The sequence below is a fragment of the Eumetopias jubatus genome, unplaced genomic scaffold (genome assembly GCF_037043125.1).
Source record: "Eumetopias jubatus isolate StellerSeaLion01/CBP00866 unplaced genomic scaffold, mEumJub1_p1.0 scaffold_6, whole genome shotgun sequence".
NCBI lineage: Eukaryota > Metazoa > Chordata > Mammalia > Carnivora > Otariidae > Eumetopias > Eumetopias jubatus.
In genome coordinates, this window is record NW_028274812.1 from 8204590 (window position 1) to 8232140 (window position 27551).

Below are 27551 nucleotides of genomic sequence, written 5' to 3' on the forward strand. Positions count from 1 at the left end.
TCAGGTGCCAGTGCGTTCTGATGTTTGGATCTGAAGGTAAATCATGTTTTCTTTGGGCTTTGCTATCCTGTAGCAGCCAAAAATAAAAATGAAAGTTAAAAAAACAGTCAATGTTTTGATTAAGAAACTATTGCAGGGCGCCTGGCTGGCTCAGTTGGTTGAGCGTCTGACTCTTGGTTTCAGCTCAGGTCATGATCTCAGTGTCATGGGATCAAGCCCTGTGTTGCACTCACGCTCAGCTCGGAGTCTGCTTAAGACTCTTTCTTTCTTCTTCTGTCCCTCCCTCCTGCTCTCTCTCTCTCAAATAAATAAATCTTAAAAAAAAAAAGAAAAAAGAAAAAGAAACTATTGCCCAGAAAGAAAGAAAGAAAGAAAAGAAAAGAGAAACTATTGCAAAGTTGTCTATGGGAATAGATCTCAAAACAAAAGATGAAAACGAGATTAGCAAGCAACAGAGAGCAGAGGCCAGCAGAGGGGGATCTCAAGAGATGAGCGGGTGTCTATGGACAAATTGTACTGAAACAGCTTCAAATCTGGTAATCAACATTAGCTACTTGTCGGCAACTAGAAAATGTGTTTACAGTTAAAATCGAGTGTCCCTTATCAGTATTGAGACACCCAGAATTTCTCAAAGTCAGGTTTATTTAGCATTTAGCTGCACTTCATTGACAGAGTTTATTAAAAGCACAGATTTCCTGGGTCCCAACCTTCATTTACTAAGTCAAAAACCCTAGAAGGCCCAGGAATCTGCATGTCAGTAAGCTTCTTTTTTGGGATTATTCTGCATTCTAAGTTTTGAGACTCACCGAGGAGTTCACACAAGATGCAAGAAGAATGGAGAAAATCTCAGATTTATCGAACACCTACTATGTCCCGGGCAATTGATTAGTCACTGTCACCTACTTTATCTCATTGCATTTTCCCAGCAACCCTCCAAACTGGGTACTAGTGTGGCTATTTCTCAGGCAAGGAAGTTAACTTTCTGTAAGTTTCAACAACGTCCCCAAAGTCACGCGGCCAAGTGGATGACTGGATTTGAGCCCACGTCTCTCTGACTCCATAGACCATTGTCTCTCTCATCACGGGGACACATGTGTCTTTCCTATGGAATCCACAGAGCGAGCCTGGAGGGGGACCCGAGTGACCACCTCCTTGAGCACTGTTCAGTCCTTTCTTTTTTTTATTGCTTTAAGAGTAGAATCTGAGGGGCTCCCGGGTGGCTCAGCCGGTGAAGTGTCCAACTCCTAATTTCAGCTCAGATCATGATCTCAAGGTCATGGGATTCAGCCCCTGTTGGGCTCCATGCTCAGCAGGGAGTCTGCTTGAGATTCTCTCCCTCTCCCTCTGCCCTTTGCTCCCCCACACCCACTCTCTCTCTAAAACAAAAATAAAAAATAAAAAAAGAGTAGAATCTGAGACTCCATTAAAGCACTTGTCCCCATTACAAGCATGAACGTTTTAAATTGTTCTTCTTTGTGAAGAGAGTCACTAAAGAACCTGAACAAACAATTGTTAAAAGGACAGAAGGTTGGTTTAAAAATCGTTCCCAAGGCAGAGCAGTCAGCTCCGGGGATGAGCTAGGGACTCAGCCCTCGGTCAGGCAGCATCTCAGACATGGGTTCTCCATCCCACAGTTTAGAACAGATAACTGCCCACTAAAAACCCCCTATTTGTGCTCTCCAATATTTCCTTACTCAAAGCCAGTGACTGTTTGTGTTTCTCTCTCCAGCAACTCTGGGAGTAAAAAAAAAAGAAAGAAAAGAAAAGATGCACACATACCTGCCAAGCTCTCCTAAACCATTAAGACAGAGGGGGGGAAACAGAGGCACCAGAGGGCAGGCCTCACTCCCGTGGGCCCCGAGTCCCTGAGCACCGTGGCCTCACCTCCCGAGGTTTTCCACATCCTCGATGGTCTCTGGCAAGGTGACCCGTTCAGTCTCGGGAAGGAGCAGCGTCATTCCCCCGGCAGCCAGGCCCAACACCGCTTCGAAGGAAACAGAGTTCACACAGAACCGTTAGAGCGCAACGGACGGCACTCCGCGGGATGCCGACCGCTACCTGAAGGGCTGGTAGGTGATACACCTGTGAGAGACTCTGTTTTTTTTAGAAATCAGGAGCATCTAGGGAAAAAATTAAAACCATAAAATAACTGGGGAAATGTCAGAGCAAGAATAGGGAAATTCTACCGTAACTGATGTTTAAGTATTAGGGGATTTATTTATTATTATATATCATATATATCATAGTTACCATATGTAAAACCATATGTATATCTTAGATAATTATATTATAATGTATTATTTTGTATATGATATATATTATAGTTACTATAAACTATAATATATACTACAGTCACTATATGTTAATATTATATTACTATATATACGACGTGAAGCATAGATAATATATGCGTGGGCAGTGTGGGCCTCTCTTGTTTCTCTCTCTCCTTCCCTCCTCCCCTCTCCTTATTTCTCTCCCCCTCCCCCTCCTGGGTGGATCTGCCTGGAGCCCAGACACGGCCGCGCTCTGCACGCACACGGCCATTTTGCCTTCCGCCAAGGGCGTAAGCAGGGTCTTGGAGGTCGCGAGGTCTGAGTTTGGGGAGACAAGGAAGACTCTCCTCCTTCTTCTTTAATCCAACTTTATCACTACAAAGCTGATACCAAACTTTGATTCCCATTTGTCTCCTTGTGTCCATTCTCAATTGTTAAGCAGAAGAAGGATGATAATTTAGCATATTCAAGCCTCCAGCAATTATATGTTAAATGCACAAAAATTGGAGCCAAATTCATAAGAAAGCAGGAGGCTATGTCAAAATGTCTCCCAAATCCTGTCCTGTAGAATGAATTATTGGACTCTAGAGGCTTCAGATGTAAATGTCTGGCCTGCTTTCTAGGAATGGCATCTTATCTTTCCCATGAAACAAGACAGAGTGAGCCAAGAGACAATGGAAGGGCAGGCACCAACCTTCTTCACCAGAGGATATCATTCACTGGTCAAAGTAATCATGCTGGGCTGGAATAGCCCATGAAGTCTTACCGAACAAAATGAGTGGCAAGCCTTGCCAAACCTCCATCAGCCTGAAGACCAGGAAGGGGGTGATGATTCCACCCAGATCACACAGAGAGGAACACACCATCACTCCAAGGTTCCTGATAAAATATAGAGAACAAAAAAGATGATATCTCTGTGATTCAGCTTTCCAAATGTTAACCTTATCCTAGAGCAGGAACAGAGAGAGGAGAGAGGCTGGAGATAGAGTTAATCACCAATGACCAGTGATTTTTAATCCATCATGTCTACATCACAGAGAGTCCATAAAAACCCCAAATTCAAGGTTCAGAGAGCTTCCGGGCTGGTGAACATACCCATGTGCTGGGAGGGTGGCCCACCCCAAATCCACGGGGACAAAAGCTCCTGTGCTCGGGACCTTTCTAAACCTCACCTTAAATACCTCTGCATCTGGCTGTTCATTTATATCTTTTATTATGTCCTTTATGATAATAAACCAGTAAATGTAAGTAAGTGTTTCTCTGAGTTCTGTGAAACATGATAGCAAATTATTGAACTCGGGGAGGGGCGGAGGGGAATCCTGATGTATAGCCAGTGGGTCAGAAGTACAGGTGACAGCTTGGGGCTTGTGCCTGGAATCGGAGGTGGGGGCAGTCTTGTGGGACTGAGCCCTTAACCTGTGGGGTCTGCTCTAAACCCAGGTGGTTAACATCAGAATCGAATAGGATACCCAGGTGATGTCTGGAGAGTTGGAGAATTGGTTGGTGTGAGTAGAGTTCTTTTTTTTTTTTTTTTTTTTTACATGAAGAGATAGGGAAGTGTAGAGAGAAGGTATTAAGGAATGGAGAACAAAGAAAGCTAGAGGGGGAAACAGAGAAGGATCCTCTCCATCCCTGCTAATAGTCTTGGCTCTGACATCTACTCTGTCTTATATGAAGATGGCCACTTTTGATTACTGTTTGCATGGAATATCCTTTTCCATCCTTTTAAACTATCTCCACCATTATATTTAGAGTGAGTTTCTTGTAAGCAGTACACAGCTGGGTCTCACTTTTTTGTCCTATCTGACAATCTGCCTTTTAACTGGGGTGTTTAGAACATTCGTATTTCTTGTGTCTATTGATAAATTTTACATTGTTCAGTGCTGCATATTTTTGTATTCCTATAAATAATCTTGAGCTTTGTTTTAGAAACATGGTTAAATTAGGAACAATAAATTGGGAAAAGCTTTATCCTTTAGGATATTACTTTTGAGCTTCTTCTGTTATGCTCATTCGCATAATCTCTTCCTCCCTACAATTGTAATTATAAAAGTAGTACGTTCCATTTCCTTTCCAACCCCTCCCCCCACTACCTCATCTTCGATGGTTTTATCATCTCTCAGTGTTTGCCTCTATATCTTTAAATATATTTATAACTTACTTTATCAGTGTTCAATGATGTTTCTTCTTAGCTGGAAAAACATACTGAGGAAATTATATGTAAAATTATCTATCCTTGTTCTATGGAAAGATTGTAATAACAAGAGTAGATGTTAAATTTTATTAAATGTCCTTCACTATCTATAGAGATAATAGTACAGTTTTAATTTATTAGCTCTATCAAAACTCTTTCAATTTATTAGTGTGAATTATACTATTAGATTTTTTAATATGGGACTATCTTTGTGTTCCTGAGTAATTCCTCTTAGATATGATACATTATTATTTTAATGTCTCCACTATTCTGTTCTGATAATATGTTGTTTGGGAATTTAATCAATATTCACAAATAATATTTGCCTATGGTTTCCTTATTTTCTTTATCTTTGTTGGTCTTTGATACCAATATTATCCTAGCTTTATTAAAATGTTTTTTGGGGGACACCTGGGTGGCTCAGTTGGTTAAGTGCTTGCCTTTGGCTCAGGTCGTGATCTCAGGGTCCTGGGATCAAGCCCCATGTCTGGGCTCCCTGCTCAGTGGGGAGTCTGCTTCTCCGCCTCCCTCTGCCGCTCCCCCTGCTTGTGCTCTCTCTCTCTCTGTCAAATAAATAAATAAAATCTTTTAAAAAAATAAAATAAATTTTTTTAAATCTTTCTCCTTTTTCTATAGTCTAGAACAGTTTGAGTATCATTGGAGCTTTCTATTAATTAAATGTTTTATAAAATTTCCCTGTGAGACCATTGTGGATTTCCTCTTTATCATTATTTAGGGACTTCCTTATCTTATTAAATACATTTTTGGCATAAATTCAACTTTGTCTGATAAGATTATGGCTCTTGTTATACTTTAGTTTGCATTTACTGATAAGCTTTCATGCATTCTTTTCTTTTCAACCCTTCCAAAGAAAAGTTTACTTCAACTATGCAGCAAAGTGTACAGTTTTGCTTTGTAACCAACTGAAGGAGTTTCCTTTTGTCAATAGAGGAGTTGAGCCTCTTTGTGTTTGTTTAAATGTCAGAAATGCTTGGTCTTAATTCTGTCATTAGCTTTTACATCATGCTTTGTATTGCTTCTAGTGTCTTATTTTCAGTATGTGTTGGTTATGTGTATTTTTTTCTGATAATTTGGAAGGTTTGTATTTTTTTAAACTTTATTTTTTTTAGTAATCTGCATAGATTGTGGGGCTCGAATTCATGACCCTGAGATCAAGAGTCACATGGTCTCCCGACAGAGCTGGTCAGGGGCCCTGGAAGGTTTGTATTTTTATTCAAATGTTACCTTTATAACTTTATATAATACATTTACTACTCTATCTTTTTAGAGCGTATTCATTAACTTCCTATTATAAACAATTATAAAATTTATATATTTCCGCTTCCTCCACCCCTTCATGCACTGCTTTTAGTAAACTATACCACTGTGTCGGTGTTTGCCTTTATAATCTTAAAATACACCTAAAGCACTACAAAATTGATCAGCTTTTAAAAAAAGATTTTATTTATTTATTATTTGAGAGCGAGAGAGCCCACAGGCGAGCGGGGAAACGGGTAGAGGGAAGAGGGAGAGAGAGAATCTCAAGCCGACTCCCCACTGAGCTCAGAGCCTGACATGGGGCTCTACTCACAACCCGGAGACCATGACCTGAGCCGAAATCAAAAGTCAGATGCTCAACCCACTAAACCACCCAGGCGCCCCATATCAGCTTTTAATAATATATTTTTTTCCAAGCTGAAGAAAGTATGCTAAGGAAACTGGTCTATTATACCACATGCAACATCCCCTCTCCCTTGTCTTCTAGCATTTCTTTATTGTCAGATTTATGACATTTACTGCTGTTCTGTTGTCAAAATCACACTCACTTTAATCCCACAGTCAATGATTATCAAGTTGACAATCAATTTGATATTCTCCCTGTATCTGTGACTTACCCTTTGGGCCCAGTAACTTAACTAGAATATTCTTTATCATTGTTCCTTCTGAGTCCGTTTTTCCTGTTTCACCGAGTGCCACTTCAAATCATAGAGTCAAACATTCTTTTATTTCCAGAAGTTTCTGTAAAGGTTTTGTTTTATTTTTTCCTTGAAGTTTTTTTGTTCCATTATTTCAGTTATCTTCTTTGGGACATGTGCATGTGTACGCATGTGTGCGCTTCTGCTTGTGATCTCCAAGACTCTTAAACTTTGCTTATTTCAATTTTATTTTGCAATTCTTAGCCCTACCTTGCTTTTCCCTCACTAGATCAGTTCTCCTTCGCCCTGCTTTCAGATAGGTTTCTGTTTCAATCATCTTGTCCCATATCTTCTCAAGAACTTTTATCTCTGCTTTAAACTCTTATTTTATAAATATGACTGATTAATTAATATTTTGCATTAATTGAGGTATTTGGGGTTACAATTTTCATCTCCTTTGTGACAATATTTTTTTAGAGTGTACTTTTCGTCTGTCATTTGCTTTTCCGGTTCCTTTCTCTTTTTCTCTCATGATGTATTTGTATAACTGGGTGAATTACTTTTTTATTATTCATCTTTTAATACCGTGATTTCTTCCTGTATCAGCCATTTCAGAAGAATTTGTGGGGAGGGGCCAGATCATGTTCTACGCTAGTAAAAATTCTCTTTTTGACCAGGGTTGTATGTGATCAGATGCTTTAACGTCTCTCACTCTCAATCTACAGGGGTTGACAGTGCAGAATTCCTCACCATGCAGGGTCTCTCTCCTCCACCCTGCCTTGCAGCACACAGCTATCCCCAAGCTCCCTGAAGGTTCTCTCCTGGCCTCACTCTCCCGGCTTCACCTTCAGCCTCCCAGTGTTCGGCGAATGAAGCCTATGTCTCCAGACCCTATATCCATCCTGTTACTGCAAACAAGGGATCGTGGGTTATACCCTCCCAGGTATGCTTCCTACTTTGGAAAACCACTGGCCTTGTACACGAGTTACTGTCACTTTGTGCATCCCTGGAATCTTCCAGACCCTCTGAAACCTCACTGCATTAGGCAGCCCTTCTTCTTACACCTTGTCTTTCAGGATCATCCTCGTTTCAAAGCTGGCATTTGCAGGTTTTATTCTCATTCTTCTAATAGTTTCAGTGTGATTTCCAAGAGGAGAATGAAAAAAAAACATTTTTTTTATTATTTTAAGAAACTACATCTTAAAAAAGTAAAAAAATTGAATAAGCACACAGAAGCTAGAAGAAGTAGGGAACTGGTTCCCTTATGTAAAATTCACAGTGTTGTGGTGCTTGATTAATTCAGCCATTCTACAAGCCCTTAGTGACTGCTTAGCACAGCTGGACAACAGGTGCAGAGGCACAGAGACGTATGGTACATCGTTCCTGTTCTCAGGGAGTTCATGCCATACTGAGGAGACAAAAAGGAGAGACAGTTCTCAACACAAGGCAGTGCCTTGTGTTAGAAGGAGGATACTCTTCACTTCTAATACCTCCTGTGAATAAGAAGCACAGTCAAAATGGCTTCGATAGTAATTTTTTGACTTTGTAGTCCTTGTAAAGTAATAAAGTAACTGAAATAATCCTCTTTTTTTTTTAATGATTTAGATTCGATTCCGTTTAGTGAAAATGCCAGTACTTTCATGACTGTCTTATTGCTGTGTGTGTGTGGATCATGTTTAAAGTCGTTTCTCAACATCTGGCTTCTGCTCCTAGTTACTGAGAATCCTCATCAACAGGCTCTCTGCACAAATGGTCAAGGGGTTGATCTTGAGATGGGTTGCTTGGCCTTCTTCCACATAGGAGCAGGCACTCAGTACCTTTGACAGTTTACATTTTCAGTCAGTCCCTTGGGGCCGGTGGCCATGACAATGGAATCGTTTGGCCCAACTATTTTAGACTCTGGGCTCAGGACTGCCAAATGTAGAAGATTTTCTCTTTAATTGCCTTCAACTCTTTGTACTCAGTCCAAGCAACCTTTTACAGTTGAGAGTATTAGACAGGGCCTTTTAATGAAGAACAGGTGGGGAAGAGAAGAGTAAATCAGAACCACACTTGCATCTTCTGGCTGACTGAGGGGCTCAGATTGCTGTGTAGCTAAGAGATTGGGGACCTGGAATATTTCTTAGAAACCACTAGCACGATGGCATGAGAAATGGGAAACAATACAGACAGAAAAAAGAGTTCAAGGAAATATACCAAATTCTAACAAAGGTCAGAATTAAAACTTTAAATAAAGTGGTTAATTACTTTTACAATAAAAACAATCTTCATTTAAAACTAAGTCTCCTAAAATGAGGATGGCAATCAGTACATACAAAGTTGCTCAACATTGTTGGTAATTAGGCAAATGTAAATTAAAGTCACAGTAATAATACCACTACGTCCCAGAAACACTTAGACAAATAAAAAACTGACAACACCAAGTGCTGATCAAGATGTTGAGCAACCTGATCTCTCACATGTGGCTGGTGGAATACGAGACGGTGCAGCCATTTTGGAAAACGTTCTGACAGTTTCTTATGAATTTAAACACACACCATATGAACCACTCCAAGAGATATGAAAACATATATCCACTCAAAGACCCATACCTGAATGTTTATGAGCAGCTATGTTATAATCACTGGAAACTGGAAACAGTCAATGCCAATAAACTGGCAAATGGGTAAGCAAATCATGGTACAGCACTCACACATTGGAATACCACTCAGCACTCAGAAGGAGCAGAGCGTGGACACCTGCAACCACGTGGATCAGCCCCCATCATGCTGAGTGAAAGGAGGCGAACACACAAGGCTACATACATGCCATGTTGCTTCATATACATAACATTCTGGAAAAGGTAAAACCAAAGGGAGAGAAATCAGAGCAGTGGTTGCCAGGTGCTGGAGATAGGGAAGGGGGGGGATTGACGGCAAAGGGATATGAGGAAGCCTTTGGAGGCGATAGAAAGATCTCCATATTGATTGTGATGGCCGGTGAATGAATACACATATAATCGAAACTCAGCGAACTTCATGTTACAGTGAATTTGGGTCTAAATCTGACTTTAAACAATAAGTCTTCTAGGCCTGGGGAGCCTGGGTAACTCAGTCGTTGGGCAACTGACTCTTGATTTTGGCTCATGTCATGATCTCAGGGTTGTGGGATTGAGCACCCCTTCCCCACCCGCCAGGCTCCACGCTCAGTGAGGAGCGTACTTGAGATTTTCTCTCTCTCCCTCTGCCCCTCCCCACATTCACGCGAGCTCTCTCTCTCTCTCTCTCTCTCTCTCTCTCCCCCTAAAATAAATAAATAAATCTTTAAAAATAATAAGTCTTCGAGGCCTGTTGCTAAGTTTACAGAAAAGGATTGTGTCATCCTGGGAAGAGCCCGGCTTCGAGGACAGAAAGATGCCCTGCCATTTTCTGGCTGTGTGTCTCCTGCAAGTTCTCTTTCCCTCTCTGAAACTCAACTTCCTCATCTGTAAAATGGAAATAACAGTGACATTAGGGGTGAAATGGCAGATGTCTAGAAATGCTTTGTGTGTCACTGTACCAGTCGGAACTCTGTTGAAGTCCGTTATGTTTGCAGGTGTCAGTTCAGTTGCTGGACTTACCCAACTAGTTGGAGCTGAAGGCTGGGCTGAAGCTCAGTCTTGCAGTCCCTGCCCAGGGCTCTCTCCATGCCGATGCCTGTTCTCTCGTGCTTGCCCTCTGCACACTCTACTCCAACCTTCCCATTTCACATTCTCTCCCGTAATTAGGTGTTGACCCTCTCTTTGATGCCCACCCCCCCCACCTCAGTGTCTAAATGGACCAACCTTTGGAGGAGCCTTGAGGAACTGTCTTGAAAATGCTGGTCCTCGCGGAGCCTGCCTGGTGCCCAGCTGTGTCACAGTGGTGACCCAACCACACATCGCCGCCCCCCACTTTGTGCACCCACCTGATGAACGTGGGATACAGCTCGGCGTTCACCAGGCACACCATCTGGAACACGATGGTGATTCCCATTCGGCCAACACAAGCCACTGTGATGTTTAGCCAGTGTAGATCTGGACAGGAAACACACGGAGGTGGGGAACTCACGTGGGGACTGTGCCCACGGAGTTCCCTTCCTCGAGGAGCCAAGGTAGGAAGCTTGGACTTCAGAGCTGGAAGAGCCAGAAAGACTGCCTTGTCGAACGCTTTCATTTTGGGATAAGTAACCTGAGGCCTGAGAGGTTTCAGAACCTGATGATGACACAGCAGGGAGGGTTCCTTTATGAAGGGGAAAGAACATGCTTTTTGGATCTGCCTCCGGTCAGCCTAGTGACTTACCTCTTTGGGCCTTGTAAAGCTGTAAAATGGGAAGCACTAGAGCCAGTCTGTAAGTTGTTATGGGACCCTGAGACGATATATGTCAAGCGTCCGCCATGACCACTCCAGAAACGTTGGCTTTTTAATTCCTATGCAGTAATGTTGCTGCTAGCACCTGACACAGTAGGTCCACAATAAATGCAGCCCCTTAAGCAGCAGTCTGGGAGCTGACGGACCAGATTGCTAATCCTCCGTCTAGCCTTCACTTCCAAACACACTTTTCTCTTAAACAAAACACCTTTCAGGATAGTCTCAGATGCAAGTACGAGGGAAACAAACCCTTGACTCATCTTAGCAGACAGCTCTGGGGCTCCCGATTACATGAGGGTCCAGGAAGCCTTCCGCCTACTGAGGACCGATCGAGGAATCGGGCCCCATCACACACTCCACCTGGATTACCCCACACACTAACAAGCAAGTGGCTCCTGGGACATGCCAGGTGACTAATAAAGCCTCTGAGGTCACAGACGTCCTGTCATCCTGACCCCTGTCCCCAGATACTGGCTGCTAATGGAAGACATGCTTCGTTTCCCTCCACCAGCAGGAGGCTCCCAGGAGAGAGGACACGGTGGCCTTAGGAATGAGTCCACCGCCAGGTCCAACTCATTCTCCACAAGGTGGAGAGCCCAAGGCAAGCCGTTAATCATGGAACCCCCAGCCCCCTAAAGACAAAAGAGGAGGAAGTTCACGCAGACAGTATCTGCAGGGAGGGCCGTGTGTACACACGCTGGGGTCTGTAATCTGGCAAACGGCTCTACCGCCCTGGCCCCCCTCGGCGCTGGGGGCACCACTCCCTTCAGCAGCCAGAGGGACCACGGGGAGCATCCCTGCCCCAAGCCCCCAGTGCTTCCCTTCCACACTGGGGATACCGTCCAAGGCTGCCTCCTGCTAACCCCACCTCTGTCCCCCCGGCCCCTGCCCTGCTCTTCCAATTTCGGACACAGGAATTCCGGCTGCTCCTTGAATGCTCAGCTCCACCTTCCTCGGGGATCCCCCCACTTCTGTCCTCCTGCCTGGGAAGTACGTTCCCCAGATGGTGACACGGCTCGTTGCCCTCACTCAGGTCTCCTAAGGCCGCCCCTGACCGCCACACAAAGGCTTAATGCCCACCATGCTTCACCTTCGCTTTTTCCCTCTAGAACGTAAACTCCGTGAAGGAAGAACATTTCTCTGCTTTGCTCATTGCTGAGATCCCAGGGTCTAGATGCATGCTGGCCACACAGAAGGTACTTGAAATATTTCCTGGAGGAGGGAGTGAGTGTTTATCATCTAATGTGACAAGGACCCAGTAGAGGCAAGTGGGGGATGGGTGGGGGCCCTCGGGGCGGGGTGGGGGGGCCGCATGGGACCAGAGTGCATGATGCCCGAGCTCTGCCCCGGTGATAACTGAACAATCTCAGACCTTGGGCTCCTCCTCTGCACCTAGTGTTGTTACTTAAAAAGAAAAAAAAAAAAAAATCCTCCCATTCGTCTTTCCAGGATTCCAGAAATAGGGAGATGGGGAAGATCGTGGGTAAAATCTATTTCAGATAGACTCTGTTCCTTTCCCTGTCTTCTTTGTTCTCACCGTGCAAGGAGACAGAAGAAAATTGAGCTGTCTTTTTATTTTCAGCCTGATCTATACAGCCTGGTTCTTGAGAATACAGATTTCAGAAAACACTTCCCACAGTACCCTCTCCCTAAACGCTTACCAAAACAACTCATTTAACCCACAGGGCCAGAGCACAAGCAATACAAACTGAGGAAATAGCAAATGCACCTAGTGCTTATTCAACCAAATGTGACAAATATGAAAGGCAATTTGTGTACTCAAATTAAAACTGACTAAAGTTACTCTGCTTTGGATTATCTTGGGTTGTAAGAACCACGGACGAAAGCACACACCCACCAAAACAGCTGGTGTCAAAAAGACGAGCAATACCCAGTGTTGGCAAGGACGTGACACAATTGGAACGCTCAGGCATCGTTGATGGGAGTGTCCGTCGGTCCAGTCATTTTGGAAACCTGCTTGTATCGACTTAGAGCTGCATAGATGCCGCCCCTGACCCAGCAAACACACTCACAGATTTGTACCCAAGGGAAATGAGAGTCTATGCCCACGAAGAGACATGTGCCGGAACATTCCCTGCAGCTTATCCCAGCAGGCAGACGCTGGAAACCACACAAGTGTCAGTCAATGTGGCAATAGTAGCATGGGATTCATGCGGTGGAATGCTGCCCAGCGGTGAAAGAGAATGAACTACACTCTGGTGTGGCAACATGGACAAATCTCACGGATGGAATGAGGGAATGAAGCCAGACAAAGACATAGGGTACTTTTGCTATGGTCCCTTTTGTATGAAGTTCAAGAACAGTCAAAATTACTTTTCGGTGACAGAGGTCAGAGCAGTGGTGATCTGAACAGGATGGGTCAGTACGGATTGTCAGGGAACACAGCGGAACCTTCTGAGGTGTTGGAAATGTTCCATAGATCTAGGTCATGGTGCCCAGATATATTCACACGCAAACATTCATCAGCTTGTACACTTGTCATTTGCTCATTGTTGTGTATGTTATACCGCAATTTAAAATTTAAAAAAACAACAACACAGTTGTAGACTAAGATAACACCCTGTCTTTGTCTTTGTTCTTGTTTGAGGGGCACATCCAGGACCTGAAACACTATTCTCAAATTCGATCTGAATTTCAGATCGATAATTTGATTACCTAGAAGATGAGGGGAACGCACGACTCACCATGTGAGAGAAAGATCATGACGAAGCAGGCTGCGCCTGCCACCAGATTGGACGCGGCCAAGGGGCGGATGAGGCCACAGCGGTCAGTGGTGGCGAGGATGATGAAGGCCGCCGGGAATTCAACCAGAGCAGAGTAAAAGAAATCCAGGTAGAGGTTCCCCCCCGTGGCGCCCACGTGCATGATGAGGCCCTGGTAGAGCACGGAGCTGGTGAACCTGAGCACAGAGGAGAAGCAGAGTCTCAGGCAGAGGCTCCTGTCTGTGGGATGGGAGAGAGTTAAGATCCTGTCCAGCGAGGACAAAGGTCCCTACGAGCTGGAGAGGAACAGGTGTCCCTCGATTTAGAATGTCCTGGAGCGACATGAGAAGAGGGGATAAAAATCAGGAAGGCTGTCCTAGAGGGGCGCTCAGGGAGAAGCTCCTCTCAGGATTGGTGTGACATAGTGACTTCCAGGATATAACGACATGTCCTCGAGATGGCAAACGAGGACCCTGAGGCCCCAGCAGCTACAAGGGGATGGGCAGAAGGCACCGCGGAGTGAGCAGGTTCAGCAATCAGACTGCTGTGTGAGCTGTGTGACCTTGAATAACTGAACGAAGCCCTCTGTGCCTCAATTCCCTCATCAATAAGTGGAATAAGGTCTTCCGAGAACACTCGGACACAGTCCCATCCTGCCCAAACTTCGAGTCTCAGCCAGAGCGTCCTTTCCCACGGGGGAGCCCCTTGTTCCACACCCACAAGGGGACAGCAGCCTTGTCCTGACCACAGATGTATAAGGCTTAGAGGCCAGCCTTTATTCACTGTGTCCTACCCCAGTGCCACCTACAGATCAGGCTTGCCCTCAGCAGAACGGTGACGAAAGGCGCACGGATGAGATATTTCTCTCCACAGCCCTCGCTGCACCCCCTCCCTGTCCCACAGTAAGTGCCTGGTGTGGTTCTGGGCACGTAGAAAGCACTTGCTAAAGATGAGCGATGATTGGCAGCGTCATCATCATCTTCCCAAGGTCAAGTCCGCAAAGCACAGCAGAGCAGGTGCCCGCCAAGTCTTTCCTGCTTCAACAGCGCTGTTCCCCTCCCCCCTCCACCCTGTGGCCCACCTGAGTTCCCTCCACCCGTATTCCAGGGAAGAAGAGCAGTGGTACAGAATACGGCACAGAGACCAGTGGGGACCCGCCAAGTCACTCAGGGAGAATTCAGAGGGTCCCATGTGTCTTTTTTGGTGACATTGTATCATTTTGGAGGCTAGAAACATTTGATCATTATATTGGTATTTACACTGCGAGAAGAGATTTTGGTTGATAAGGGGTTGCTGTCTTATCCCAGCACGTAAATTGTCCATCAGCTCCAAAACAGAGATCACAACTGATGGTTCTCATCAATATACTCCCTCGTTTTATAAAGCTGCACACAGAAAAACATTGGGATGCTCTTGTTTCTAGTCCTGAATCATTCCCGATTTCCGAAAGGCTCACCATGCCCTCTCTTTGCCCCAGTAAAATGGAACACTCATATCTTACCGATAAAGAGATTGATTTAAGAGAAAAGAATGTATAAGCTTGATTTTTTCGTCAAAAAGCAGTTAACAAATGTGCAGGCCTGCCATCTTTTGGCAGAACCCATGAATTGCATGTACACGTTAAAATAGTAGCCCGTCCTACTGAGCCACTGGTTCTAAGCCATTTACACAAATTATCTCATGAATCTACCAACACGCGGGTGGGGGGTGGGGTACTACCATTACCCCTACTTGCTGACGAGGAAACTGAGTCATAGAGAGAATACAGAGCTGTCTGGAGTCACGCGGCCGGGAAGTGCTGGGAAGGAAGGAGCAGGTGGAGGGAAGGGGTGTCCAGGGTCAGCTCCTTGTAGGCCACGGAAAGGGATTTGGTTCTATCCTCAGTTTGTTAGGAAGCCAGCGGAGGATGTGGACAGGGGAGTGACCTTTCAAAAAAGAGCAGAATTGGCCCGGGGAGTGGGTGCAGGGGTGTGAGAGCAGAGGAGTCAAAGCATTCCCCCCCCCACCCGGAGGAGTGCATTAGGGGATGGCAGTGGGGGAGGCGAGTGGAAAGGGGAGGAAGAAGTGCACCAGGCAGCTGCGGTGTTTGCAAAGGCCCCCCGGGGCCCATCGTGCGCTGGCTGCAGGACTCTGGGGCCAACACGGGGACATGGCAGGTGACTGGTGGGGCCAAGGGAGGGCATGGTGAGCCTGGCTGGCATCTCCAGCGCTTGGGATGGATTCTGTAGAACCGTGGTTATTTATTCAACCTTCAGCAAATATTTGCAGGGCTACCATGTACCAGGCATCACCCTACTAGCTTGGACCCTTGGTTCTAGTAAAACCTTGCTGGAAGCGGAAACGAGTGTACCAGCAGCAGAGTGGCTCCAGCTAAAGGGGGGAGCCCACAGTCCAGCCACTCAGCCCCGGGGGTTGGGGGAGCTACTGAATGTCAAGGACAAAGCCCGGGTGACGGGGAGCTGGCTGGATGTCCTCTGAGGGAACAGGGTAGGGGGCTACAAGAGAGCAGCCTAGAGAGGGGTGCAGACCCCGGGGGTGGGCCAGGGTATGTGGGTGAGTAGCCCAGTGCCCGGGTAAGCACCCGATTCCGTCGGGGGAAGGTACAGGAAAGGCCCCTTACCACAGGTACATCAGAATAAAGGTGTACTTCCTCAGGTGTGGCGTGCGGAACAGGTCTGCAAAGGAGGGGCTCAGCTTTTCAGTGACATCCTCTTCGAGAGAGAGCATCTAGGAGGGAGTCAGAGCATCAGCTGCATCCAAGCTGGGGGGAGCAGAAGAGGCCCTCAGAGCCACCCCACCCATTCCTGTGCTCAGCGCTCATCACCCCAAATTCTTCCAGGGACTTCCTGCTCCTCAAGGCAGCCCCGGAAGCATTTTCTAAATCATAAACCCAACCCAAAGTTCAGTGATACGAGAAACCCCTTGCTAGTTTGTCACCTTTAGATCAGCGAGAGGCGATTTCCCGTTCTTTTGGGCGATATGGTCCATTATCTTTATCACTTGAGTGTTTCTCTTCTGTGATAGCAGCCATCGGGGAGACTCGGGCACACACCTGCAGACACAGATGTCACTACGTGGTGGCTTCCCCAGAGCACGTCTGATGGTAAGCCCTGGTCAGAGTGGTGCTATTGCTCCAAGCAACCCACCCTCCTCACTTCGGGACTGTAATTCCTCAAGCAGCTAGTGGACGAGGACCTGGGGTCATCCTGTGCTGGCTCAGGGCTGCCCACGAAGGAGCTCTGTGGGTCCCTCACACTCTCAGTGCCACCTGCTAAGATTTAGGGTCAAAAAGGGAACTGCTGCTTTCCTCTGTGGCCTTCATTCCCCGGAGCAGGGGTCCCATCCTCTGCCGGCCCCTGGAAACTCCTTGCACAGAATCGATGCTCCATGTGCCCCCCCAACCCTTGTGTGACAGCAGGGTGTCTCCGTGTCATACAAGGGCTGTTGAACAAGATATCAAAATACCTCCAAAACCAAATAAACAGATAGCATGCGGTCCATTTCAAACCGGGTAAGGATGTTACAACGTGAAGATTGGGAATCTCTGGCATGCGGTCTTCTGAAAACACTCAGGCAGAGGCCCACCCTGCCCAGCCAGCGAGACTCACCAGGGCGTCCTTCCCCACTGGGGAGCCCCAGATTTCACCCTGATGGGGGAGAGCAGGCTCGTCCTGACCACAGACATACCGCTCCCAGCGGCAAGCCCTGGTTTAGAGAGACTGGGTCTACTTCAGTGCTACCCACCGATAATTTGTCCTTAGCAGAATGGTGACGAAACGTGCAGGGATGAGATATTTCTCTCCACAGCCCTCTCTGCGCCCCTTCCCTGGCCCACAATCAAAACTCAAAACTCAGCTGCCCAGCTGCTTATCCCTTGGGACCCTGCCAAGTGCTCACCGCTAGTAACATGAATACCTCATCTTGGGACTGGTTTGTCTCACAATGGCTTAATGTGCCCATTCCCCGAGAACTTTCATTCACTCATTCATTCGTTCATTCATTCGTTCAACAAACAGCAAATGCCTACTGTGTGGCTGGGTGGCTTCCTATCTGACTTGAAGCATTGCCCCTCTACCTAAAGGGATGCAAACTGAGAGAGGCTCTGTTTGAAGGTAGCTCCCCATGTAGCGGGGGCCATCCTGTAATATTAGAACACCCCACATGGCACAAAGGGGAGAAGCAGTCCTGTGCCCGAGTGTGTGGCCACCGTGGCCATTTGGGGGATGGCTTGTGTGGTCACCGAGCAGCAGGCAGTCGGAGTTCACCGAGCGTGGCCCTGGGGCTGGGGAGAGGAGCAGGCCCCGGGGAGGACCCGCGTACCAGTAGCAGAGCAGGGAGAGGAAGGCGGGCAGAGAGATGGCCAGCTGGAGCCACCGCCAGTGAGGGATGGCGTAGGCCACCCCCGAGAGCAGCAGGAGCCCCACCGTGAAGGCCATCTGGTAGAGGATCGCCACTGTTCGCCTGTAGCCCAAGCCCACGAGCTCTGTGACTGAAACAGGACATAAGTCACCACTGGGGCTCCTTGTGCTCCCCGTGGCCCCCCTCCCCCCTCCCCCCTCCCCCCGGGCAAGCCCCCCGCACCTTGCCTCTGCCTGCCTGACCCCAGGCTCCTTCCCCTCGTCCCGCTGATGCTACTCAGCTCAAGCCTCCCTGAGATGCGCCTGGCTGTCCGTCCCAGCTTCTCTCTAGCTCTTCCTTTGTTAACCCCCCCACTTGCCGTCTGTAGTGTCCTCCGGGTGCTTCAGGGTCCGGTAGGCCCGAACACAGGCCCCCCTCTCCTCCCCAGGGCTTTGCCCCGACAAACTCCAGACTGAGCGGTGAGATTTCTCACGGCCCCAGGAGCGCACATTCACCTAACAAGCATCCCTGGGTGCCTACCAGGGACCCAGCACCACTCCGGGCGTTTGGGGTGTGTCGTCAGCCCCACGGGCAGAGTCGTGCCCTCATAACCCCACATCCTCATGAGAGAGGGCAGAGGGCACACCCAGCAAATGCGTAAAGTGTGTGTCAGACCAGAATGCACTTCGTGCCACGGGGGCACAGAGAGTTCACTGGTGGAAGGGGATTGGGAGAGTGGAGGGTGAAGGGGTTGCAGTTTTTCAGAGAGCAGTGCAGGGGGGGGTGAACCTCAAGGGTGAAGTTCCAGGCAGTGGCAGCCAAGGACCAGGAAGAGGGGCGGTGCCCGGGGCCAGGCCGTCCTGGGGGCCTTACGGAGGCTGGTCTGTGCTGCATGAAGTGCAGTGCCCGGGCCCAGAGGGGCAACACAATCCCACGTCCACTGCTGAGTTGAGACTGGGGACCCAGGTGGAGGAGAAGCGACAGTGTTGGCTTGGGCCCAGGGGCAGGGGCGGAGGAGAGATGGTGGACACGTGTGCGCTGTGAAAGCCAGCAGCAGAACCCCTGAGGGGCCAGAAGCAGGCGTAGAGAAATGGGGGCCACGCTGACTGCCAGACCTCTGGCCTGAGTGGCTGGACAGAGGGCACGTCACTGACTGGGGGCTGGGGTGGGGGTCTGCAAGTGGAGCAGGACAAAGTCCTGGGTCCTGCCACATTGAGGGATTGGGGAGAAGAGAAGCCAATAAAGGAGACCAATATTCCCAGGGGAGGCCCAGGGAATATGTGACTTGCAAGCCTTTCGGGGGGAAGGAAGGAAGGAAGGGAGGGAGGGAAGGAGGGAGGGAGGGAGGGAGGGAGGGAGGGAGGGAGGGAGGGAGGCTGTCCCCACGTCGTGCGCTGCCCGGTCAGACAGACAATCACATACAACTAGAGCAAGCAGAATTTCTCTAGACCCCGCAAATGTCCCCTCTCCCCCTAAATCCCAACTCCAATTTGGCTCCACCCCCTTCTACCTGCCCACCCACCCACCTGCCCTGGTGGGAGCTCAGCCCAGCAGACACTTACTCAGGACATAGCCAGACGTCCAGCTGCCCTTGCTGACCAGCCCCTGCAGCAGGCGGAAGAGCAGCAGAGATGGGTAGTCTTGCGCCACAGCCGTGAGGACACCCAAGACGGCACTGATGAGGCTGGTGGCCAAGAGACATAATTTTCGGCCAAACCTTCAGATGCAAGGAGAAAGGGAAGTGGGGGGGCGGTGTTGAGTATTTGGGGTCCAATGGGCACCAAGGGACAGCAACAGTTTCGATTGGGAGGCATGCATCGCGGCTGTCCTAAGGGACTGTCCCCCGGACCTGAGGGCCCAACCGTGTGGTCCTCAGGGAACAGCGACCCTTCTGAGGTTCGTTAACTCACTGTAAGGAGGAAACCAGAATCCTGATGCTCTCGGGCATCTGGCATCAACCACCCAGGGGGGTGGTTCCCCTGGGCATTCTGCAGGGTCCCACGTGTGCCCCCTCTCATCGCCCGGCAGACTGTATTATTATTAACATGCTAGTCTCATCAGCAGCCTCAGAAACTTTTCTGGGAAAATATTCAGTTCTAATGGTGTAACAATTGAGGATTGTTTCCCTTTCCTTTTTCCATGAATGAAATGGGCAAATCACTTGCTAACTCTTCATCCCGGTAGGGAGCTTCATTGACTCCATTTTTCCAACCTGATCCCTCACTCTGGTGGCTACTCGAGGAAGCAAGGGGCCAACCTCCTGCACGGTCACAGCGACCTGGTCTCCACCCGCAGATCGCCCCACCCTGCAACCTCTGTGTTCCCTGCCCCCTGCCTCCTAGACTCCCTCCCGGGCCCTTCATCCCCCTACTCCTTGCCTTCTCACCGCCAGCCCCGCACCCCTCCCCAGCGTGCCTCCACACCAGCCAGTGAACGTCCTCATCCTGTACTAATATAGAAACTTTCTGTCAGACGCTCACACCTTGTCACCTCAGAACAATCAGAGCTAATGTCATCCGTGTCCGCCTCCATCTTTTCTCCTGTGCCTCCGACCAAAGGCTGCTTCACCTGCTCCCCTGGGGCCCAGCCCCTCCACTGCCCCGTTGCTCCCTCAAGCCCTCCACGATGCGGTCACCCCCATCCTGGACCCTTTGCCTGTCCCCTGTCCTTCCTGGCCCACTTGCCTTACAGAGTTGTCCACAAACACAAACTCTACTTTCTCCTCTCTCTTTTTTCCTCAGCCTTCCCCTGACACCGTCCTTGTCACTGGTCGTCATGGTGCCGTGTCCACAGGTTTGGACCCATCAGGCCAGTCCCGTCTTGTTTTCTATAGCTTCACACTATCCCGGAAGAGCGGTTGTCTTTCTACCTCCCTGCCATTTCTTCCAAACCTCCTTTGCCAGCAGCTCCTTCCCTACCAGCCTCTATACGCTCCGCTAGCTTATCTTAAACGTCGTTGACGGCTTTAAATACCAGCTCCCGCCAACAAATCCCAAATATTTATCTCTAGCACAAACTTCTCTTCTGAGCACAACCCACGTATCCACCTCCCTAGGTGACGTCTCTTCTGCGCCACCTGGGCCATGCTTAGCATAGCCGCCATGTTCACCCCACCAGGACAGAACTCTTGATGGCTCCCCACCCCCTCCCCCCACAACAAAGGCTGCTAACCTCCTCTGTCCTGTCTCAAAAAATGGCCCTACCCTCACCTCACCCATCTGCTCCATGCATAAACCCTGGCTTTGTCCCCACCTTCTCTCAGCCCACCACCCCAGCTATACAATCTGCATGAGTTTTGACCCCCCAAATGCATCCTAAATCCCCACTCATACTCCATTGTGCTGCCCTACCCCAGTCCAAAGCACTAGCTACCGTGTCTTTCTCCATCAGCAACTGCAGTAGATTTCACCCGGCCGGATGCTTCCACCACTGTCCCCTACGATGCATTCTCCTCACGGCATCGCCGCTGCGTTTAGTCAGATTGACCTTTACGTACCTGTCTGCAATGTAGCCGACACCCAGAGAGCCCAGGAAGAAGCCCAGGTTCACGCAGGACTGAAAGAGGTCCACCTTCCAAGAGTCGTCACACACCAGGTTAAACTGCGGGTCACACCACGGTCAGAAGGGCCGAAAACACAAGACTGTTTGTAAGTCAAACCGTCCCTTCCGTCTTCTCTCCAGACAAAGTAAATGTTTACCACGAAGTGTGATAGCCCCATGGGTTTCACATCATTTTCTCTTGCCACAGTTTCATAAGACAAATTCCAGGTTTCTGGAGAATCTCAGCTACTACTATTATATGCCTAATATCTTTGCTCTACCCTCACTACTGTCAAGAGCTTTGACCTTGCCAGTCGTTATTGAAAGACAACACGGCCAACAGATAAGTCTTCTAAAAAGAGGTACAGCACAGTAATTTCCTAAAGACAGAAATGTAGCAAAATAAATCGAACGTGATTTCCAGAACTGGTCAAAAGCCATCCATTAAGTACCTGTTAGTTATATATTTAATTATGTGAAGTCCACCGATAATTCTGGAGACTCTGCATGGCGGACGGGGCTGCGAGTGGCCACGGGGAGGGGCTGAGCAAAGACACTATGGGCAAGGAGGGGGCTTGGAGGGAGCACCATGCGCGCTGGTGTCCTGTGTGCGGGGTCCAGGGTGGCCGGAGACTCAGAGGGAGCCCCGTGCCCAGAGCCAGAGAGGGGAGGCACTAGGCAGGAGGGAGACAGGGGCAAAGGCAGGACAGATCTGCCTGGGGAAGGGCTCTGTCGTGCTTCAGGGGAAGCCCCACCGCAGGGGGCCCACACCTGGGCACCATGAGGAGGAGGAGGAGGAGGGTCCCGCTTCCTCTTCGGGGCACAGAGAAGGAAGAAGTAAGGCGTGGAGCTCCACAGCTGGGGCCCTCACGTCATCCCCGTTCCTGGCACAGCCCTGACGAGGTGGCGGCCTGTGGCACACCCTTCCTTTCTCCCTCTGTCCTACTCTAGTTACTTTGGATTGACGGCTCCCCCTACCAGATGTGACAGCAGGTGGGCCTCAGTTTCCCAGCCTGAACTGTGTGTACTGTGCCTGTCCTGTCCCATTCACAGAGCTGGTGTGAGCACGGAGGGGAGAAGTCCTGTGAGAATGGTTTAGGTAAATAACAAACCCTTTACCTTTTAGGATAGAGGTTTTACTACACACCACCGTCCGCAAATCTCTAGGTTGCCAGTTAAAACCGGGCCTCCCCCACCATGCCCCCGTCCCCAGGCTCAGGGGTTGATTGTTAAGGGCCCCAGGGCTCTGGGCTCCGTTAGCCTGGGGTTCTCTCCAACTGGCTGCTTACTTCCTTGACAGGAGCACTTTTTTAAAATAAAATCTAGGTAGCACTCTGGGACACCACCTGATTTTCAGAAACGAATCCTGAGCCTGTCCTACACCTGCTATTGCTGCCCAGACCCCGCGGTCTGCTCCCGTGAGTGGCTCAGCTCTGGGAGGCACGACAAGATGCCACTCAGCATCTCAGGCGGTCCCCCTACCAAGCCAAATGTTCACTCCCTTCGGCTGAAAGCACACCGGCCCCGCGAGGCTTCTGTGGTTCTTTGGTTTTCCCGGGCTGCCCTGGGCCCTGCCGTTAGAAGACTGAGGGACAAATCACTCTTGGGTGTTATCTGGCTGTCCCAGAGTCCGCATGTCCACCTGCCCAACTGTCTTTTTGTAGCCTCTACTCAACTGTCCAAGACCATAATCTATGTGCGCCAGATTCCACCAAAGCTGCAGGGCACCGTTTTTTGTCTTTGGTTCTAATCTTTGCCATGAGTGTGTCTGTAAGATGTCCCTGCCCCACTTCCTGAAATGCCCAGGGCGCCATCTTGTCCCCCAGACTGTGCAGAAGCCCAGGGCGCTCACAGAGCCGGAGGAAGGCGCATCTGGCCTTACCTGCCACCACCACCTCCTGCGGAGATCTCTGCCCCCCACTACGCTCAAGATCTGTGTCTAGAGTCACCTGCCATGCACTGTGCACCCCCCAACTCACACCCAACCACTGTCCCCCCTGCACATTTGTGCACACCAGGAAGACAGGCCCAGCCCTCAGGAAAGCCTGGGGTGGCGCAGAGTAGGGGGCGCTAGATGGGTGGCTGTGCCCACTGGGGTTCTGCCAGGGCCAGGGCCTGCGGTCTCAGGCACAGTCTGTGTTCTCCAAGCTCGTCTGATCACGAGAATCACCCAGAGTCCTTGCCAGAATGTAGACTGCTGTGGGTCCTGTCTCAGCAGATCACAGAGCAGAAGCCAGGAGATCTCTAGGATGAGACAAGTTTGGAAACGGTGATACTGCTGATAGAGCGCTCCCGGGACCTGGGGCTGAGGCCTTTCTCTTGCTCATGCTCCCAGGCCGGGGAACACTGGGGTTAACCAGCCTGGAGGGGGCTCCCCAGCCCACTGTGGGGCTGCAGCTGACAGGGCAGGGGACTCAGAAGTCAGGGAACGTGCACATTCCTTCCCCAGACGGAGCCCCAGGCCCCATCCCTAGCACGGAGGCGGAGTGCCACTGCGATATTCAAAACAAGCTGGCTCAGCCTCCTCCCTCAAGCAAGTTCCAATGTCCAAGGCAAGGCTAAGTTAGAGATTATTTCTGCAGAAAGGCAAATCCCCCCAAGAATAAGCTGCAGTTGAGGATGAGGAGCGGAGGCAAAGGCGGGTTTAAAGCAATGGGGAGAGAGTGCTGAGTCCTCCTGGGCCCCCTACCCTAGAGCCCCTGTGTCTAGTCAGCGCAGTGTCTCCAGCAAACCCCCCTTCACACTCAGCACTCTACCCTACAGCTACCTCCTCCCCACTCCCTCTGTGAATGAGAATTCCAGGATCCCCTCAATCCTTGCCAGTGCTTGTCCAGGGTCTCGTGGAGGCCCACCCCTGTTGCCACAGACAGCCACTGGGTCCTGGAGCTCTCTCAGTCCCCTTGCGTCTGCCCCTCCCCCTCCGTGTCTGCTGCCCCTCCCTGCCCCCACCCTGCCGGGCGCCTCCACCGCCCAAACGGCCCAAACTTCCTCCTTCTCCTGTGGTCCAGGCTTAGGCTCAGAAGCCCTACTCGCCCACCCTCCCCCAGGAACCCTCAGGCAAGATAGGCCCCTTCCTCACAGCCCAGGCCAGCCCCAGCACCCTGCATCCAGACCATTCCCAAAGTCTAGCTAGGAAGGTCTTGCTCCTCTGCCTAAACAAGACCAAACATCCTCATTTGGCATGAAGGCAGGGTTGCCAGGTTTAGGAAAGAAAATCCAGGGTGCCGGGTAGAATCTGAATTTCAGATAAACAACACATTTTTAGTATTAGTACGTCACATGCAATATTTGTCTTCCCTGCCTCGGTTATCAGCATCAAATATTGTGCAATATGTGGGGCATAATTATCTTAAAAAATTGTTTGTCATTTATCTGAAATTCAAACTTAACTCGGTGTCCTGCATTTCTCTCTGGCAACCTTACATAAAGACGCCGCGCTCTGGTGGAAAGTGAGGCGTCACCACCACTCACCCCCACGCCCCTCCACAGAGCCCTGAATTTGAATCAATGTAACAGCACATGGTCCCCAGTGTCGCACAAGCTTCCTCTCCCCGAGCCTCAGCTCACGTTCCTCCTCCCTGTCTGTCCTGTTCCCTCTCCTTGCTGCTCAGAATACCGCCCGCCCGCCCGCCGGAGGCTCCATTCAAATGCCACCTCCTTCCAGAAGACGCAACCCTCCCCTTCCCCCCGCCCCCAACGCCCATGATCAGTTCAGCAGCTAAGGTACTCCAGTCACAGAGAACAAACACTTCCCTGTCTGGGTCTGCTTCTAGAGTCCCAGCCAGAGCACTGGACAGTTGAGTCCCTGAGAGCGAGGTGTCTAATTGGTTATCTGTCACTGGAGGAAGCCTTGGAGACCAGGTGTTCATGGGTGGCAGGTAAAGCAAGTCACACCCGCACCTGTTCCTCCCAAAGGGGAAACTTTTTTTTTTAATTTTATGATGTTCTGTTAATCACCATACATTACATCATTAGTTTTTGATGTAGTGTTCCATGATTCATTGTTTGTGCATGACACCCAGTGCTCCACGCAGAACGTGCCCTCCTTAATACCCATCGCCAGGCTAACCCATCCCCCCACCCCCTCCCCTCTAGAACCCTCAGTTTGTTTTTCAGAGTCCATCGTCTCTCATGGTTCGTCTCCCCCTCCGATTTCCCCCCTTCATTTTTCCCTTCCTGCTATCTTTTTTTTTTTTAACGTATAATGTATTATTTGTTTCAGAGGTACAGATCTGTGATTCATCAGTCTCACACAATTCACGGCGCTCACCATAGCACATACCCTCCCCAATGTCCATCACCCAGCCACCCCTTCCCTCCCACCCCCCCACCACTCCAGCAACCCTCGGTTTGTTTCCTGAGATTAAGAATTCCTCATATCAGTGAGGTCATATGATACATGTCTTTCTCTGATTGACTTATTTCACTCAGCATAACACCCTCCAGTTCTATCCACGTTGTTGCAAATGGCAGGATTTCATTCCTGTTCGTGGCTGCATAATATTCCATTGTGTATATATACCACCTCTTCTTTAACCATTCATCTGTCGATGGACATCTTGGCTCTTTCCACAGTTTGGCTGTTGTGGACATTGTTGCTATAAACATCGGGGTGCACATATCCCTTCAGATTCCTACATTTGTATCTTTGGGGTAAATACAATTTACCAGTGCAATTGCTGGGTGGTAGGGTAGCTCTATTTTCAACTTTTTGAGGAACCTCCATACTGTTTTCCAGAGTGGCGGCACCAGCTTGCATTCCCACCAACAGTGTAGGAGGGTTCCCCCCAAAGGGGAAACTGCTGCTCTACCCCCTCCCCAGTCCGACCCCCTCCCCCCGCCCCCGCCGCGGGGTACTGATCAGGCCAGAGGAGAGGACCCAGCACCTTCCTCCAGTAAGAACCTCGGTTGTGTTGACACTGAAACTGGCCTGTGGCCTCAACAATTGACCTCAGAGCCAATTTCCAAGGGCCCACACTTGTCACAATGCAACATTTTCAAAAAGATGCACGAAGGAAAAAAAAAATCTGGTGGCTTTTTACTAAAATATTCTCAAGGCGCAATACAGATAGGACCCATTGAACTCAGCAAGCGAGGCCCTTTGACACCAGTACCCCATCCTGTAGGCGGAGAATGGGGCTGCCACCCACAGCTAAACTCGCCGACCCTGTGGGGCCGGTGACTGCCATCTCTGGCTCACCCATGAGGAAGCGGAGGCTCAGAGATGCTGAGTAACATCCTCAGGGATGCCCAGCTGATCTGGGGCACGGCTGGGATTGACACAGTCTGACTCCAAAGCCAGGGTGGCTTCCGAACCACCCCAGCCGGCACACAGCTATCACATGAGTGGAGGAAGGGGGACCCACCATTCTAACGGCACCCCAAGGGAATTCTACAGGCTCTTGGAGAAGCCATGGGGCAGAAAGAAGAGGAACCCATCTCCCCGTAGGCCCGTGTTCCAACAATGCAGCTCAGCCTGGCTGGCAAAGTTCTCCCCGCCCTCCAGCCTGCTCCTCGAACCCCCAGCATCTGTGGGGGACCAGACGGCAGAAGCAGGCAGAGTGCCCAGGATGGAGCCAGGCACATCCTAAGTGCTCAGCCGACAGAACTCTCCTCCCTCTCTCCTGATGTGAAACCGAACCTCCTAGGATTTGTTGTGTGTCTCCTCCCTGCCCCTGAAACCCACCTGTTCCCCCAAACCCGGGGCCTGCCCTTACCTCGGTCACGATGGACGAGCCGTGCGTGTCGTACACCCAGCCGTGGCGACAGGGCCCCAGCGGCAGGTGGCTCCTGTTGGTGGCCAGGCCGGCCAGAGGGTCCACGCAGCTGAGGGCGCTCCGGTTCCAGTCCACCTCGTAGCCGCGGCACTGGCGGGGGAAGGCCTCGCCCATGGCCCCCGGGCCGGGCACCGTGTAGTTCAGCTCCTCCGCCAGGCTCCAGCCGCATCGCCGGCTCAGCTCGGCCACCCCGGGGCTCAGGCAGCGGTGGTCCGGGGTGAAGGCCAGGAAGACGATGCCCACGTAGATGGGGGCGAAGGCAGCTGAGAGCAGGCATACGGTCAGGAAGGCTTGCTTCTGGAACCGGCCAAACTCGCTGACCTGCTCCAGAATATCATCCACGGTGGGCATAATGGGGCCAGCACCTCCTTCATCGCTTTGGCCGAACTGCCCTGGCTTCCGGGGCCGGGGTCAATGTTCCAC

General features: G+C 49.8%; 1 protein-coding gene across 1 annotated transcript; it reads right to left on the reverse strand.

The window, feature by feature from the left end:
* On the reverse strand, nt 1-27479 carry LOC114209326 (solute carrier family 22 member 1-like). The gene is made up of 11 exons (XM_028103384.2): nt 27069-27479; nt 21308-21411; nt 19374-19528; nt 17794-17962; nt 16411-16525; nt 16094-16200; nt 13456-13670; nt 10308-10416; nt 3040-3152; nt 1885-1984; nt 1-67 (listed from the first exon to the last, which is right to left on the reverse strand). The coding sequence occupies exons 1-11, from the start codon at nt 27477-27479 to the stop codon at nt 1-3; spliced, it is 1665 nt and encodes a 554-aa protein (XP_027959185.1).
* Nucleotides 27480-27551: the final 72 nt, after the last annotated feature.